This window comes from Sardina pilchardus, chromosome 17, assembly GCF_963854185.1.
Source record: "Sardina pilchardus chromosome 17, fSarPil1.1, whole genome shotgun sequence".
In the NCBI taxonomy this organism is placed as follows: Eukaryota; Metazoa; Chordata; class Actinopteri; order Clupeiformes; family Clupeidae; genus Sardina; species Sardina pilchardus.
The window spans coordinates 16,309,466-16,327,647 of NC_085010.1; the positions used below are offsets into that span (position 1 = coordinate 16,309,466).

Here is an 18,182-nt window from a genome sequence, read left to right on the forward strand (position 1 = left end):
ACAGTATATATATTTGATAGCTTCTGACGAAATATGTGCAAAGCTTATTTTTGCAATGGCTATTTTGTAGGTGTGAAAATATCATTTATATTCCAATTCCAAAAATATATTTTTAAGATTTTTATTTAGCGTTTTTTCCTGGTGTTTTTCCTTGCAAATAGCATTTATATTTGAGTAACTTTTAGCTGAAAAGAACGTTAGTGTTAACCTTAAAGCTTTAGTAAAAAAAAATTAAAAAAAACTGTGGTGAACTGTAAAAAAAGAGAATATAACCATTTCTTTCAATAAAGCATACTTGTAAGCATGAGGAGTGTCATTGCATTTTTCTGCATCAGTGCATTTTTTTCTGATTTGCTGAAATGTTCTTTAACATTTGATATCAAGACCAAAATGAGCAATTATTGTAAAAAAAATGAAATGCTTCATGATATGTGACATAGCCCTGAATAGATGATAAAATAAACAGTGTTCTTCAATAATACTGCTGATTACACACTCACTTTGCTCTATTTCACAGCCTTTATACAGTCAACTCCAAAAGCATTGGAAATCGTAATCAAAATTACTTGCTGCACATGTACTGTATACATCGTGTTTTATCCTCGATTCTGGCAATTCATTGAGCTTAGAGTCATTTTGACCTATAGACTCTTTCATGCTTACTGTATGATGCAACATGTTGATTGGGTGGAATAGTGTCTGGCTTCGTCAAAGCACATTGTTCCTTACCCACACACAGATCCAGGACTACAAACCATAGTGAATCTTCATAGGGAATATGATGGTGGTAATATACATTAAAATGTAAGTGAAATTGAAATCAATTTGAAAACGTTCCCATTTCCTTTGTTACTGGAGGAACAGACATGTATAATTTATATATTTTTAGTGTCATACTGACTAGAATAAGATACACTCAAATAAATAGAAAGGGTTTAGGGGGGTGCTGTGGCGCAGCATGCTACAGCGCCCATACCATGTACGGGTCCGACTGCCCGCGGGGATTCAGGTTCGAATCCGGCCTGCGGTCATGTCCCGATCCCACCCCTTCTCTCTCTCCCACTAGCTTCCTGTCTACACTTCACTGTCCTGTAACAATAAAGGCAAAAAGGCCAAAAAATATACTTTAAAAAAAGAGAGGGTTTGGACAGGTGGGTGGAGCATCCTCCACTAATGTGCAACCCAGGCCCAGAGGTCATGATGAATGAGCACCTGGAGCACCTGGTGTCCATTCATTTAGCTGCTGTCCATTCTAACACAACACACGCCGGAGGGCAAGTGACACAATATCATACAAGTTCACAATATTGCTTGTGGCAAGATTTTTGTATATATCATATGGCCTGGAATAGGAGATGAAAAGAAAGTTCCCTATGGTGGGGAGGGACAATGCACGTGTGTGTGTGTGTGAGAGAGAGAGAGTGTGTGTGTGAGAGAGAGAGAGAAAGAAATAGCTACTTATTTACCTACTTACTTGATTACTTACTTGTTTAAACCAATATGTAATAGGCCTATGCAAATCATTTAGACAACATCCATGAACTGTCAAATACTTCCCAACTGCTATCTGCTTTGCTGTAACAACATTAGTTACATCATGTTTGGTGGATGCATGAACAAATAAATAAACTGTCAAGTATAAAAGTGAACGGTTTTCCATTTATAGCCATTCCATTCACAGTTTCTGAATGACCACCTTAGGACAGGCTATGACCAGCTGCCGCTGTCCGTGGTGCTGAAACATGGCGCCTATTGACCAGGGGCAAGAGATGAATCTGTAGGAAGGAAGAGGAAGTTCACTATGATGGGGAGGGACAATGCATATGTATCGGTATGTGTGTGTGTGAGAGAGAAAAGGCTATTTATTGATGTATTTACTTATTCATTGTTGTACTCAATTTCACTTATAAAGGGCCTTAGTACCCTTTGGGGTCAGTAAGAACTTACCGGTACCTGCTCTTTCTATTCTATCAGTATAAGCCTTTCTTATTGAAAGTACTTACAAAATGCAGTTGAAGTCAGCTCCAAGATCATTGGCCTTCCTAAACCCTTTCTTCCTGTGAGCAGCAGATGATCAGGCTAGTTAGCAGGATTCTATGACCACTCGCATGTGCTACTCTGTCTTTGAGTGGCTTCCCACTGGACGACAGCTGTAGAACACAGGGGAACCAGGCAACCTGGAGCTTTCTAACTCCACATCTCTCAACTACTCTTGACCATCCACCTGCTACTGTTATCTGCACCTTCTCTCACACATTCAGACTATCCACTAATCCCACTTTACCCAGCACCACACATATAGTGACTATTACTGGCCTGAACTGGAATCCTCTCCATACCCAGCGCCACACATACTAGTGATTGATACTGGCCTCTCTACTGAACCGGTATCCTATCCATCTTTAGCATTATGTTCTGTCATGGCATCATAATTCAGGTTCATTTCACTGTTGGCATGTTTTAATGCTCATTAGTGCTCCTTCTGTGCTTGTTGCATCACATTGTATCTCATCCTGACTGGATATGTACAGTATTTATATACACTTGCATTGAATAAACAGATTGGATTTTTGACTTTTGTCAACACATTAAATCACACAAGCAATCTAGATCAAATGCCTTTCTCCGTAATCCTCTGTGGTTCTTATAGCCAGGATTTCACAACATGATGTCTTGCCGGGAGGGTGAGAGCCCCTAGTGGTTTGAGACGGTACTGATTGGAGAGCAGTATCAACACCTAGAGCTGGATCAGGCCTACGATTCACCTCCAAACTAGGATTTCTGCAAACATTCCATTGCACCTTTGTTCATCTGTGACAAAGGTGTCAGAACTGTCTGTAAACTATTTGCAGTCAATGAGATTAATTATTTAATTATTTATTTAGTATAATTTAATAGTAACTAAACCCAGGTGGAATTTCTGAAAGGAAATGTGCTATTTATTTAATTACAAAGAGATACATGTTTGGATTGTAGGTCTGAGGAATGTGTACAAATTATGTGGAAATGCTGCTGAAGACCTGCACATCATCACTGCTAATACTAATGTGTGTGTGTTCTGTAAACAAGATAATCAGTATCATCAACATTATATAACATACACAGTATGTGATGAAATCACATCTATGTACAGTATGCTCATGGAATTACTTCATTTATGCTCCAGACATACTGTAGATGGAATCCCTATACAGTATTTTTAGTGTTTTCTGCGCCCCTCAGTGGCGGATACATGACATTGCAAGGGAAATGCCAGGGCTCTCTTCATCATTCGATATTACATAATGTATAGAAGTCCATGCATGCTAAGGCATTGAATTTCAATAATTTGTAAAATATGTAAGACATTTTTCACTTCACATGTACAATTATTTTACACAACACAAGACTCCTCACAGCATTGAGCTTTTAGTTTTTGTTCTCAGACTGTATTTGCAGGGAGAAATGTGAACATGTGACCTCTCCTGAGTAGCCACTAAAGACATGAGTCTTAAAAAGGGTTTATTGGTTACAGGTTACAGGTTTATTGGTTACAGCAGTGGCGCGACTGGCTGGGGCACCTGCACCGCACACGGGTTCCACGGGTTGGATTCCCGCCCCGTGGTCCTTTCCGGATTCCACCCCAACGCTCTCTCCCATTCACTTCCTGTCTCTCTTCACTATCCTATCATTAAAGGCATAAAAGCCCAAAAAATATACTTAAAAAAAAAAAAGGATTTATTACTTATTATAATCCCCAAAACACTTTGGAAAGATGATTAATATAAATAAGGATACACATATTCTTATATTCTTCCTCATACTAAAATATTCATATATATTTTTTTCAAAACAATTCTCAAGTTCATGTTTGAGGTTATTGACTGAGACTCTTTTGCCGTATGCCACCTGCACTCCCCTTCTAACGAGCTGTAAATCTTTGGTAGGTGCAGTGACTTCCTGACCACAAGGATGCGTCTGTGTGACTTCAATGATGAGGGTGCACAGGGGGTTGGCTGACTGTAGAGAGTCTCTCTCTCTCTCTCTCTCTCTATCTCTCTCTCTCTATCTCTCTCTCTCTGCTCACTACCAGTTTGACATATATGGATAGCAGTCTAAACGGCGCCTTCTGATTTGACACTGAAGTGTTTTTGATGATTTCCTATCGCTCTGCTAATACGGTCACATCGAGTGTGATTGGCGGCTCAGGGATGCACATAGGGTCTAGGTGGGGAGAGGAAGGCACAGTTGTGTCAGTGAGTCTGGGGGAGCAGAGGTGAGGGTTGTGCTGTCTGCTGCTGTCTGCTGAGCCCAAACTCAGAGCTCATGCTGGGGGGAGATGAAGATGGAAGGCTGCCTGTGGATTATTCTCTTGGCCTCTGTGGCTCTAATCAACCAACAAGGTAGGACATCATTTATTCCACAACATCAAATGAATACTTTCAGCACAATATGATCAGATTTCTTCTTAGTCTCTAACAGTGTTTATGCTGAAAGGTTTGGAGTCTGAAATCGTAACAGCATTCTGTCACAGTGGTGTGCTTGTCTATGGTGTGCATGCATACATTTTTCACTAATGACTATCAGCTCATTTTAGATATTGTAGAGCGACTTAAGATAGTTGTGCTTTAGGAATAATGTGCTAACCAGTTTGAATTAGTTTTTATAAGGGAATTGCAAACATACCATACCATTTTTTATATTACTGTATTTTCATTTTTAAAATGTCTGCTCCTAGAGTGGATGGGTATTAGAGTAATTGCATTACCACTTGTGTGTTTTGTAGTACCTTCCATGCTTGGGTTGGATTTGAATGTTGCTCCAGCGATTGTTCATATCCCCATTGCGTAGCTGTAGCATGTGGTGGTAGGTGGCCATTTTATTGCCATTTGGTAGGTGGCTATTTTGTGATGTTTTAGGTGTGTTTCAGTAACATTCAGTGAACTAGGTGCTTATTTTGGCACATGGCTGCTGTGCCTCGGTCTTATTTGTGTCGGTTACTTTGTTTCTGTTGAGTGACATGGCCTTGTTACTCTCTCTTGAGGTCACCATCCTGTCCTCATCATGATTTTTTTTTTCTCTTAGTATCATTCTTTCTTTTGTGTGGATGTTCATTTACTAATATTTACCTCAGTTTTTAAATCATTATGTATACATAACTACTACATACACTATACAGTACATGCTTACTGTAACTAGATGTATCGCAAAGTGATACAAAATATGACCTCTGCTCAGTCTGGCACATTTACTCCGCAAAAATATAAGTCACTCTTGTCGATTTCTCTTTATCTCCCACTCCATCCTAGCCTGACGTTGTCATACGATTCTAGTCAGAGTGTGAGTCTGATATTGCTCCATTGGGACATAGTTGTTGCGTTTTTCAACTGATACAGGGCTGGGGGGATGACTCCCCAGATAGCTAAAATACACTGGGACGGAACTGGGCCACACCTACCGCATCCGGCACGGATCTGCATAATGGACCTGATACGGCGTCCGGCTTTATTGACATGTGAAATGTGATTGTTAACTAGATGTACCACATACAGTAGCAGTACAAAATATGACCGCCGCTCAGTTCTGCACATTCTCTCTGCAAAAAGAAATGACGCTTGTAATTTTGTGTTTGTGTGTGTGCGTGTGTGTGTGAAAGGGAACTGCTAGTGATGTTCGCTAGTTAGGACTTTGGTTAAACTTGTATATTGTTGCAAATTAACCTGAAATAACACACGTTCAGCAACTGTGTTGTAGTCTACTAGTTCCAGCAAAAATATGTTTGGATAGTTTATCAAAATGGGTTCGTAACTTACATCACTGAATTTAGGGCTATGGTAGTTTAAGCAAAGTCCTTTGCTACCTTGCAATGGTCCGAGATGTTTCGAAGGGTTAGGACAATGGCCACTGGCCAACTCTACATGTCAAGTCGGCCAAAACGAACCCATGATGCCGACGCCGACTGGCACAGGACACACCAAACAAACTCCAGGCCCTGACCGCCCCTGACTGTCAAACAACGTCCGACGGCCGATTACTGGGTTGGTGTGTCCCTGCACTTAATCCGATTCAGATCATAACGACTCCACCACCACCCCTGACCTTTTCCACTTGTGTGGGCCCTGCTGAGCCTGATTCTGGAGGAATACTTTCTCACCAAGCACCAATGGGCGGAGTGGTCTTGAGTGAGCCCTCAAAGACTCGAAGGGCATCCTCCTTTGTCACCCATGCCTGGCTCCAGAGCGGCCGGATGTGGGGGTTCGAGAATTTTTCGTCTGTTGACGAAAGGAAACGAATCTCGAAGGGGACGGCCGAATCTGTGCTGGTGAGAGGTTGCAGTCGGGGTCAGGTGTGTTGCGCAACTGTAACATGGCACGCAAAAAGCAGTCATGATCAAGACTGCCAGTTGGGCCAGTGTTGGACATCAGAAGGCGCTTAGCAGTCTTCACTGCAACTTCTGCCCTCCCATTCGACTGAGGGAAACCGACAGACGACACATGATGACTGACGTGCCATAAGCGGAAGAAGTAGATAGATAGATAGATAGATAGATACTTTATTGATCCCCAAGGGGAAATTCAAGAATACTGTACATCAGACTAGTATGACTGCTAAGGTAATGAGAGCTGATTTATCATATTTATCTATATTTATACTTGTCTCTGTCTCTTCTTTAGGTGCTGTGAGGTTGGTGAATGGAGGTAGTCGATGCTCTGGGAGAGTCGAGGTTTATCATGCAGGAGAGTGGGGCACCGTGGGTGACCACGATTGGGATATGACTGATGCTGCAGTGGTGTGTAGAGAGCTGGACTGTGGTGATGCTGTAAAGGCTCTGTATGGAGCTCACTTTGGAGAGGGATCAGGGGCCATCTGGATGTATGCTGTGGAGTGTGAGGGATCAGAGTCCACATTGAAGAACTGTCAACAGGTAGATTGGCACGACTACAGAGCATCGGCGGTTCCTCATAGCGTTGATGCTGGAGTCATTTGTTCAGGTGCAGGATAACTCTGTTTTGATATTTAATTTGTTCATTCATTAAATAATATAAAATGAATTTAAAAAAAATCCATATTACAGTACAATTACTGTATATTAACACATTACACCTACACCATGTACAATGATAACAAGTGTAATACTTTATGTGGCTGCAACTTAACTTATAAAAACCTTATATGACAGTGTGAAACCATTATAAGATCCTTGCCAAATCTGTGTAACCTGAAACATATAAAACATTGTAACCTGTAAGGACTATATATGAAGTTTTATGAGGAAAACGAGAAAGGGGCCACTTTCAAGAGTAAATCATACAAGTTTTGTATATAAAACACATTGCTGGCATAAAAGTTCTTTCTATATCTTTCCCATATGGGAGCACTCATTCCAGCTTTGCTGGACTCAGATTCAACTGTGCCCAAGACCTTTTATCTTAAATCTCAGCCGCCCTCATAGGAAGATGTGAGGATGAGTTTTGGGTGTATAAATAGCACAATGGTGAACATCCTGAAAAATATGCCATCTATTAAATATCAGGATTTATCTCTCCCAAGATGCTGTGAGGTTGGTGAATGGCAGCAGTCGCTGTTCTGGAAGAGTTGAAGTTCTACACAGAGGAGAGTGGGGCACAGTGTGTGATAACGGATGGGACCTGCGTGATGCTACAGTGGTGTGTAGAGAGCTGGGCTGTGGAGAGGCTGCAGAAGCTCTCAAAGGTGCTCAGTTTGGACAGGGCTCAGGAGAAATTTGGATGAGAGATGTGGAGTGTGTGGGGTCTGAGTCCACAGTGAAGTACTGCAAGCCACAAAGATGGGGTGCAAAAAGCTGTAGTCATCATCAGGATTCAGGAGTCATCTGCTCAGGTAAACTGACAGAAACTGATAATAATTGATTTAATGATCACATGCCACCTTGTCATATAACTTTGTAAAGCATTGGTCAGTGTGTGAAATGCTTTGGATAATTTAAGTATAGTGAAAATATACTGTATTATTACTGGAGTCATCAGACTGTCATAGTTATGCACCCTCAATACTATGACCCTTCTAGATGGACTGAGGTTGGTGAATGGCAACAGTCGCTGTTCTGGAAGAGTTGAAGTTCTACACAGAGGACAGTGGGGCACAGTGTGTGATAACGGATGGGACCTGCATGATGCTGCAGTGGTGTGTAGAGAGCTGGGCTGTGGAGAGGCTGTAGAAGCTCTCAAAGGTGCTCAGTTTGGACAGGGCTCAGGAGAAATGTGGATGAAAGATGTGGAGTGTGTGGGGTCTGAGTCCAGATTAAAGGACTGCATGCCACAAAGATGGGGTGCAGAAAACTGTGGTCATCATCAGGATGCAGGAATCATCTGCTCAGGTGAAAAAAATATATTGTAATTAATCATAGGCCTTATTAGTCATGTCACATTATCATAATATGTTTAATGAATGTTGATAGGAAGACAGTTTAATAGAGGAATGAACAGTTGGAAGTAAATGGATGGAGAGAAAGTGGAAATGGAAAGTTGTCTGTGCTACACTAGGGTGATTGCGATGATTTCTATATTGTTGCAAGGGTAATTGAGATACAGTAGCTGTTAAGTTTATCATAGGGCATTAATAGTGGTTACTCTGCTATAAAGTAGGTGGAGGTTCCTAGGTAGTAATTGAATTAGATATGAGTATTGATAGACAGTAAGGACAATTTCCAAACTGATCATACAGTAGATAACACACCAGCATGGAGCTCTTGAACAGTCCAAAGGCAACTAGGCCTGGTTTATTTTATAACCTTTGATATTATGTTGTGATATGAAGTCATGCATTTATGGTTAAACCATAAATGGTTGGGTTTTTTGCTACTATAAACTCTGCAACTTAGGATGAGAGCACGAGGGATCACAAGATAATTTGTAGACATTATGTGTGGAGAAACGAACTTTTTTCGAAATGGTGAAATCTTCAGAGGTCATTCTTTTACTGTCTATGGGTCATGAAGGCTCACATTGCCTACGTTTAACATCATATAATTGTAGGCCTATTGCATTATCCTGACTGTAGAAGAGCGTTTAGCCGGTTAGGGTGCGCATTGCACACAAAAAAACACAGTTTGAGTATAGGCGACATTATTGGCTGAATGATTAGGTCTATGATTTCCAAACTGATAAAATATTCAATGGTCATTTCGGCAGGCTGTGTAGTCGAATTACATTGATATCATATGGTGATATCCTCTTAATTGTGTGTGATGTGTTCTGATACCTGTTGAGTTCCTGAAATTGTTGTGTCCCTTTTAGGGGAGCTGGGGGGTGGAGTTTTAAGTGCGTGTGTTTACGTGTGCGCGGTGCGCGGTGCGCAGCCCAGGTTTGAGAGAGCAAAGGAGTTGGACATAGAGTTAGGTCTGTTAATGAATCTGATTGAATCCCAGAATCCTGCAATTTGAATTGCTCCCAGAATCCTGCTATCTGATTGGCTCCCAGAATCCTGCAATTTGATTGGCTCCCAAAATCCTGCAATCTGATTGGCTCCCAGAATCCTGCAATTTGATTGGCTCCCAAAATCCTGCAATCTGATTGGCTCCCAGAATCCTGCAAAATGATTGGCTGTTGGAATCCTGCAATCTGATTGGCTCACAAAATCCTGCAATCTGATTGGCTGTTGGAATCCTGCAATCTGATTGGCTCACAGAATCCTGCAATCTGATTGGCTCACAAAATCCTGCAATCTGATTGGCTGTTAGAATCCTGCAATTTGATTGGCTGTAGGAATCCTGCAATTTGATTGGCTCCCAAAATCCTGCAATCTGATTGGCTCCCAGAATCCTGCAATCTGATTGGCTCCCAAAATCCTGCAATCTGATTGGCTCCCAGAATCCTGCAATCTGATTGGCTGTTGGAATCCTGCAATTTGATTGGCTCCCAGAATCCTGCAAAATGATTGGCTGTTGGAATCCTGCAATCTGATTGGCTCCCAGAATCCTGCAATCTGATTGGCTGTTGGAATCCTGCTATTTGATTGGCTCACAGAATCCTGCAATCTGATTGGCTCACAAAATCCTGCAATCTGATTGGCTGTTGGAATCCTGTAATCTGATTGGCTGTTGGAATCCTGCAATCTGATTGGCTGTTGGAATCCTGCAATTTGATTGGCTCACAGAATCCTGCAATCTGATTGGCTCACAGAATCCTGCAATCTGATTGGCTCCCAGAATCCTGCAATTTGATTGGCTCACAGAATCCTGCAATCTGATTGGCTCACAAAATCCTGCAATCTGATTGGCTGTTGGAATCCTGCAATTTGATTGGCTCCCAGAATCCTGCAATCTGATTGGCTCCCAGAATCCTGCAATCTGATTGGCTGTTGGAATCCTGCAATTTGATTGGCTCACAGAATCCTGCAATCTGATTGGCTCACAGAATCCTGCAATCTGATTGGCTCCCAGAATCCTGCAATCTGATTGGCTCCCAAAATCCTGCAATCTGATTGGCTGTTGGAATCCTGCAATTTGATTGGCTCCCAGAATCCTGCAATCTGATTGGCTCACAAAATCCTGCAATCTGATTGGCTGTTGGAATCCTGCAATCTGATTGGCTGTTGGAATCCTGCAATTTGATTGGCTCCCAGAATTCTGCAATTTGATTGGCTCACAGAATCCTGCAATCGAATTGGTTGTTGGAATCCTGCAATCTGATTGGCTCCCAGAATCCTGCAAAATGATTGGCTGTTGGAATACTGCAATTTGATTGGCTCCCGTAATCCTGCAATCTGATTGGCTCCCAGAATCCTGCAATCTGATTGGCTCCCAGATTCCTGCAAAATGATTTGCTGTTGGAATACTGCAATCTGATTGGCTAACAGAATCCTGCAATCTGATTGGCTGTCGGAATCCTGCAATCTGATTGGCTCACAGAATCCTGCAATCTGATTGGCTCACAGAATCATTTCATTGCTGCACCCAGGTATCCTAGAAATCTAGACGCACCCTAGTGGCCAAAAATATTTTTGCCTAGCGGGATGGTCTAGGGTCGCACCGTTGAGGCCAAGCCTGCGCTAGGCTCGAGGCCAGCCTAGCCAATCAGAACGCTCTATCTGTGTACAGAGCAGGGGGTCAGGATTATTTAGTGACTGTGCACCCATCTGCCTGCAGATGGTGCTATTAAAGGGATATTCCGCCATTTTTGGAAATACGCTCATTTTCCACCTCCCCTCGAGCAAAACAATCGATATTTACCTTGTTCTCGTTCATCCAGCCATTCTGTGAGTCTGGCGATACAACTTTTAGCTTCAGCCTAGCATAGATCATTGAATCGGATTAGACCATTAGCTTCTCGCCTGCTAGCTTCATGTTTAAAAGTGACTAAGATTTCTGGTAATTTTCCCATTTAAAACGTGTCTCCTCTCAAGTTAGAAAGGGCAATAAGACCAACTGAAAATGAAACCTGGCGTTTTTCTAGGCTGATTTGACATGGAACTACACTCTCATCTGGCGTAATAATCGAGGCAACTTGCAAACGTACCATAGGCGCAGTGATATCGTATGCAGCATCTGAAAATAGTCCCCATAGATAACAAGCAGTAGTAGTGCCAGTAGTGTGCAAGTTGCCTTGATTATTACGCCAGATGAGAGTGTAGTTCCATGTCAAATCAGCCTAGAAAAACACCAGGTTTCATTTTCAGTTGGTCTTATTGCACTTTCTAACTTGAGAGGAGACACGTTTTAAATGAGAAAATTACCAGAAATCTTAGTCACTTTTAAACATGAAGCTAGCAGGCGAGAAGCTAATGGTCTAATCCAATTCAATGATCTATGCTAGGCTGAAGCTAAAAGTTGTATCGCCAGACTCACAGAATGGCTGGATGAACGGGAACAAGGTAAATATCGATTGTTTTGCTCGAGGGGAGGTGGAAAATGAGCGTATTTCCAAAAATGGCGGAATATCCCTTTAAGCGAAGGATTGCTGGTTAAGAATGATACTGTTGGCCTCTCTATAGACTTCCTGTCTCTCTATACTGTCCTGCCTGATTAAAAGCATAAAAGCCCCAAAAATATACTTAAAAAAAGAATGATATTGTCACACTCACACACAGATACACACACATGCACAGATTCCACACACACACACACACACACACACACACACACATGTATGCACACCCACACACACACACTCTCTTATACACAAAAGCAAACTCACACATGCACACACTCATTTATATACACATGAGCTGCAAAAGTAGGGGATATGTGTGTATAAATTGCACAGATAGGAGATACAGGAAAGTTGACAAACGTCATTTATTTATGTGGAGAGAATGTGCAGAACTGAGTGGTCATATTGTGTATCGCAATGCGGTACATCTATTTGTATCAATAAATTACTAATTGCAGGAGTCCAACTGGTGGGCCATTCTCACTGCTCTGGGAGAGTGGAGCTGCTTCATAAGGAGACCAGACACACTGTATGCAACGCCACATTTGACCAGCAGGTTGCAGAGGTTGTGTGTCGACAGCTGGGCTGTGGGGCTCCTGTAACGGTGCTGGGAGCAGCTGCATTTGGAGAGGGAGAGGGCCAGGTGTGGTCAGAGGAGATCCAGTGTGGAGGCAACGAGACTCAGATTCAACTCTGCCCAACATCTCCTACACCCTCAAACAACTGCTCTCACAAGCGCGATGTTGGATTGGTTTGTAAAGGTGACCTAAGAATAAAAAATGTAAACATCACAAACTATTATTTATAATTGTTGTTTATTTTAATATTTCACTGAGCCAGTAGTAGGCCATGAGATGTGTCACTGTGTTCCCACAGATGCTGTGAGATTGGTGGGTGGTGACAGCCGCTGTTCTGGAAGACTGGAGGTTCATCACGAAGGAGAGTGGGGCACAGTGTGTTACAGTGGATGGAATGAGGTTGATACAGCAGTGGTGTGTAAAGAGCTGAGATGTGGTGATTATCTTGACTATATAAAGAATGCTGACCATAGACAGAGAACAGGGAAAGTCTTGATGGCTGAGGTTGTCTGTAAGGGATGGGAGACCAGACTGAAGAGCTGCTCTCATAAGGGATTGGGAGAACATACATGCCAGCCTCAAGATAGTGTTGACATTTTGTGTACAGGTAAGGTGAACATATGCTAGGAATAGTTTGTTATTGTTATTTAAAAAGTAACCTACATTGTTCCACATGTCAGCAAGTGTTTGCTTAATGGAAAGTACAAATTATTTTCACTAAAGGACACATAGTACCCAGGCTAGTGAGCGGTTCCCATCAGTGCTCTGGGAGAGTGGAGGTGGAATATGGGATCAGCAGGGGAACAGTGTGCAACACCACATTTGACTGGCAGGATGCAGAGGTTGTGTGTAGACAGCTGGACTGTGGGGCTCCTGTAGGGGTGCTGGGAGCAGCTGCATTTGGAGAGGGAGAGGGCCAGGTGTGGTCAGAGGAGAGCCATTGTGGAGGCAACGAGACTCAGATTCAACTCTGCCCAACATCTCCTATGAACTACAGCTGCTCACATGATAGTGATGTAGGGTTAGTTTGCTCTGGTAAGAGCTCATGTCCTTGGACATTATTTTAATTCTTATCACACTCTTAGAATTACGTATTTCCTTACATTTTGGCAATAGTGCCTTCCATGGTCTGACAACAACATGGCTTATCATTTTGCTGCAACATACGTTCTGTTTACAAAAATAAAATTAAAGCATTTCTCACTTTGCCCTTTCCAGGATACACTGATGCCAGACTGACCAATGGCAGTGACTCTTGCTCAGGCCGAGTGGAGCTCAAGTACCTCAGAGAGTGGGGCACAGTGTGTGATGCATCCTGGGATATGAAGGCCTCCAACGTGCTCTGTCACCAGTTGAAGTGTGGGAGTGCTGTGGCTGTTCTAGGGGCAGAGAGGTTTGGTGAGGGGGGTGGAAGCATCTGGCCTGATGTGTTTGTGTGTGAGGGGAATGAAACTGGCCTCTCAAGATGTGGAATCTCCTCGTGGCGTCGAGCTGCATGCTCCCATAGACAGGATGCTGGAGTGATCTGCTCAGGTGAGCTCATGACAAGACCATCCTTGTAGTAGTGGACATCTATTTATTCATTAATTTCACATGTACGATTAATTACGGAAGCCCTGAACTGCAAGTGAAGTGTTTTTTGATATGTTATCTTGTTATTTCGAGATCATATCTCATCATTTCAAGATAATATCTCATTATTTCGAGATAACCCACCTATGTAAAATATAACTCTGTCAACAATCTTCCAATTTTTTTTCCTTCATTTATTATCTCATTATTTCGAGATAATATCTCGTTATTTTGAGATAACCCACCTATGTAATATATATTTTATTTTACTTTCAGATACTGTCTCGTTATATCGAGATACTAAGTCGTTATTTCGAGATATTATCTCGTTATTTCGAGATGTTACTGTTATCTCGAAATAACGACATCTTATCTCGAAATAACGAGATAATATCTCAAAATAACGAGATAATATCTCAAAATAACGACTTAGTATCTCGAAATAACGAGATACATAATCTCAAAAATGGTTTGTTGGTTGACAGAAAATTGTGGACACCCATAGACAGGATGCTGAAGTTTTCTGCTCATGTAGACCATCTCTTGGAACAAAGCATCAGGAATGGCAAATGTTTAGGTTGCTCAGCATAATATAATTGATTGCTTTGAGGTATTCATGTATTATGGCCAGTGTTGGGAGTAACGCATTACTGTAATTACACTACTTTTAGCGGTAACGAGCATGTAACTAAGTATTTCTTTAAATCAAGTAACACAAGTGAGTTAGTTACTTTAAATTGCTTTTGTGAAAAATGAACGCTTACAGACAAGAAGTCAAGATACAGTATGCTTACTTTAGCTGCTTCTGATCTGACGTCGCAGGGTGGCGCAATGATACACCGATCAAATCAATCAATGAGCGTTGAAAGACCCCAGCCCTACGAATGCTGAAGGCGCCACTCCATGCAAACAACCAAAGCTAGACTTTACACAGACTGCAGTGCAGCCGATAAGCCGGGCAGAGTTGAATAAATTGATTGACTGTTCAGTACAGTTCATATTTACATTTAAAAAGCAGACATAAAAGTAACTTAAAAGTTACCTTCCTTAGTGACTAATTACTTTTGATATACAGTAACTGGTCAAGTAATTAAATTACTTTTAAAAGAAGTAACAAGTAACTGTAACTGATTACCAATTTTCAGTAACTTGCCCAACACTGGCAATGTAAAGGGAATTAAAACTGTGTAAACTGTTTATTAAACTGAGGAAGTTTTGCAGGTTCCTCCCTCTCTCAGTACAATGGGACGGTGCGCTTGTCTGGAGAGAGGCGGTGTGAGGGAGCGGTGGAGGTTTACATCAGTCAGAGGTGGAGAAGAGTTCTGCTGGACTCCTGGAGTCAGTCTGTAGCCTCAATGGGGTGCAGACAGCTGGCCTGCGGTTCTGCTGTCAGGTTCTTTGGTTCTTCTGACACAGAGGTTGATGAGTGTGTCTCAGGGATCCATTGTTCTGGACATGAGACTCATCTGGGAAACTGCAGCTCTCCACAGATACTAAACTGTACTTCTAGCCAGCAGGTCACCATTGTCTGTTCAGGTGTGTATACAGTCTACAAAGTCTATCACTGATCTAGCACAACTATATGACTATATAAACTTGTTTTCTAGTGTTTTCATGCTCCCCTTATCAGGCCCTCAGCCAGTCAGATTGGCGGGATCTGGAGGAGACTGTGCTGGCAGGCTGGAGGTTCTCCACAACGGCTTGTGGGGGACTGTGTGCGACGACTCCTGGGACATGCAGGATGCCCAGGTAGTGTGCAGACAGCTGCAGTGTGGCACAGCCCTCAGTGCTGAGGTCCCTGCATCCGTTCCCCCAGGAGATCTGCCCATCTGGCTGAGCGAGGTGAACTGCACAGGAGACGAGACGAGCCTGTGGGAGTGTCCCCCAGCAGAGTGGGGGCGGCACGACTGCTCACACAAAAAGGATGTGCAGGTCATGTGCTCAGGTACAAACCGTGCAGGTCATGTGCTCAGGTACAGCTTTACTTTCAAGACAATGTTTACATGAATCTTTCCCACAGAGTTCATTCAGCTGAGACAGAACACAGAGCGCCATGGACCGTGTACTGGTGTAATAGAGGTGTACTACAACGGCACCTGGGGGAACATATGCTTCAGTGACATGGACAAAAACACAGGCTCAGTCATTTGCCATCAGTTAGGCTGTGGAGGTCATAGAATGACCCATTCAGAGACACCAACTAAAGCCAAGCAACTGAGCCCTCCACGGTGTAGGAAGCACGATACACACCTTGAGCAGTGCAAACCTTTTCAATGGAGAACAGACTGCAGCACGGTTGCTGATCTAGAGTGTAAAGGTCAATATTGGTACCCTCTAAAGTTTTGCTGTAATGAAATTATTATGGTGAGCATTTGTGTAGTATGTGGACTCTATTTTTATTTTATTTTCTACTTCTGACACAGGAACTGGAACAAAAGCTCGTATCATACACAAAGAGTCAGTTAAGGAATGTCCAGGTGAGATGAATGCTGTTGGTTTTGCTGTTGGACACTTTAAAACTCATCAGTTGGTTGGTGTATGTGCATGCCTGTGAGAGTGTGTGTGTTTGTGCTTGCATGTGTAAGTGTTTGTGTATGTGAGAGTTTGTGTGCGCATGTGTGAGTGAGCGTGCATGTGTGTGTGTGTGCCTGTGTTTGCTAATAATCTCTCTCCTCTTCCAGTGCCTCCAGAGCTGAAGCTGGTGGGGGGTTCCACTCGCTGCTCAGGGAGGGTGGAGGTGCGTCTGCAGGGAGAGTGGGGGACGGTGTGTGACGACTCCTGGGACAAGAGGGACGCCCAGGTGGTCTGCAGGCAGCTGGACTGTGGGGAGCCTGTGCGTGAAGGGGGGGAGCAGGGCTCATTTGGAGAGGGGAACGGCCCCATCTGGCTGGACGAGGTGAACTGCACAGGCCATGAGCACCACCTGTGGGAGTGCTGCCGCACCCCTCTGAATCAGAGTGACTGCATCCATAAGGAGGACGCCTGGGTCACCTGCACAGGTGAGGGAGCACTCAGATGATGTAACTACCTCAAAAAAGACAACATACACTGTACTTAAAGTGCAGGGAAAAACACTGAAGACATCAACATCAAAACCATTGAGGGAGCAACTATGTCAACCTCTGTGAAAACCACTGATTATACCAGTGATTATGATATTGTAACTCACTCTTAAGATGATGTAAAACACTTTCTGCATTTCATGTGGCCATTTTGCTCTGTCCAGGACCACCTCCTCCTTCATCTCCTCCTCCACCACCTCCTCCTCCTCCTCCTCCTCCACCTCCCAGCACCCCTCCTCCGTCTCCTAGGAGAACCACCACCCCTCCATGTGAGCCTGCAGGGCTTCCTGTCTCTCCAGCGGCTGCAGCCACTCTGGGGCTCCTGCTCCTGCTGCTGCTGGGCTCACTGGCGGTGCTGTTGGGGCAGAACAGGGCACTCAGGAGAGGTGCTGCAACATCTTCATCATTTCATAAATCCGTGTTTTTCAATTGTTGCTTTATTGTGCTGTATATGTTCTGTATCGGTTTGATAATGCATGTGTAACTTAAGCCTTAATGCCATCAAATGTACATATATTTTAGTTCATGCTTTAATTCATGACTGTATTAAATATTATCATGGAGGTCGGTATCTTACTCTTCCTATCCTGCAGCTCTCTCCAAAAGGGAACATGTGGAGCTGAATGAAGCTGTCTATGAGGAGCTGGACCACAGACTGACCGCAGCCGGTTCCTCCAGAGGTCGTCACAGAGGTGAGAGGTCATCAGGCTGGGTACAGGTGCATCTCAGACGCACAAGCTATGCTACTCATACCACTGAGGCTAAGTATGCAGACCAGCATATCTAACTGAAAAAAAAAACATATCACACACAGAGGGAACAAACATGATATTGGCAGAATGCCTGAATTACTTCTCTGGTCTGTGGGGGGAAAAAATTGAGTTATGTGCAGCTGCCCTACACTGATAAGAATCTTTAGTGGGAGTTGGAGTGAAACTCATTAGCGCTTTGTGTCGTAAGATCAGAAGCAGAAAACCACTCTGGGGCTACACAGCTGCATCAAAACAGCTCCTGTACAGGAGTGTGTATGGGAAAGGGGAGGAGAATCATAACTGCCAAACCACAGTGTGCAGTCGTGCTGT

General features: G+C 43.1%; 1 protein-coding gene across 1 annotated transcript; it reads left to right on the forward strand.

Moving 5' to 3' along the window:
• The first annotated feature begins 6,142 nt into the window (after positions 1 to 6,142).
• Positions 6,143 to 17,057, forward strand: LOC134061736 (scavenger receptor cysteine-rich type 1 protein M130-like). The gene is given in 13 exon segments (XM_062517492.1): positions 6,143 to 6,308; positions 6,654 to 6,866; positions 7,531 to 7,839; positions 8,027 to 8,239; positions 9,255 to 9,356; positions 12,347 to 12,649; positions 12,765 to 13,078; positions 13,147 to 13,501; positions 13,685 to 13,999; positions 15,669 to 15,983; positions 16,059 to 16,208; positions 16,462 to 16,515; positions 16,720 to 17,057. Coding segments are annotated over 13 exon segments (3,147 nt in total).
• Positions 17,058 to 18,182: the final 1,125 nt, after the last annotated feature.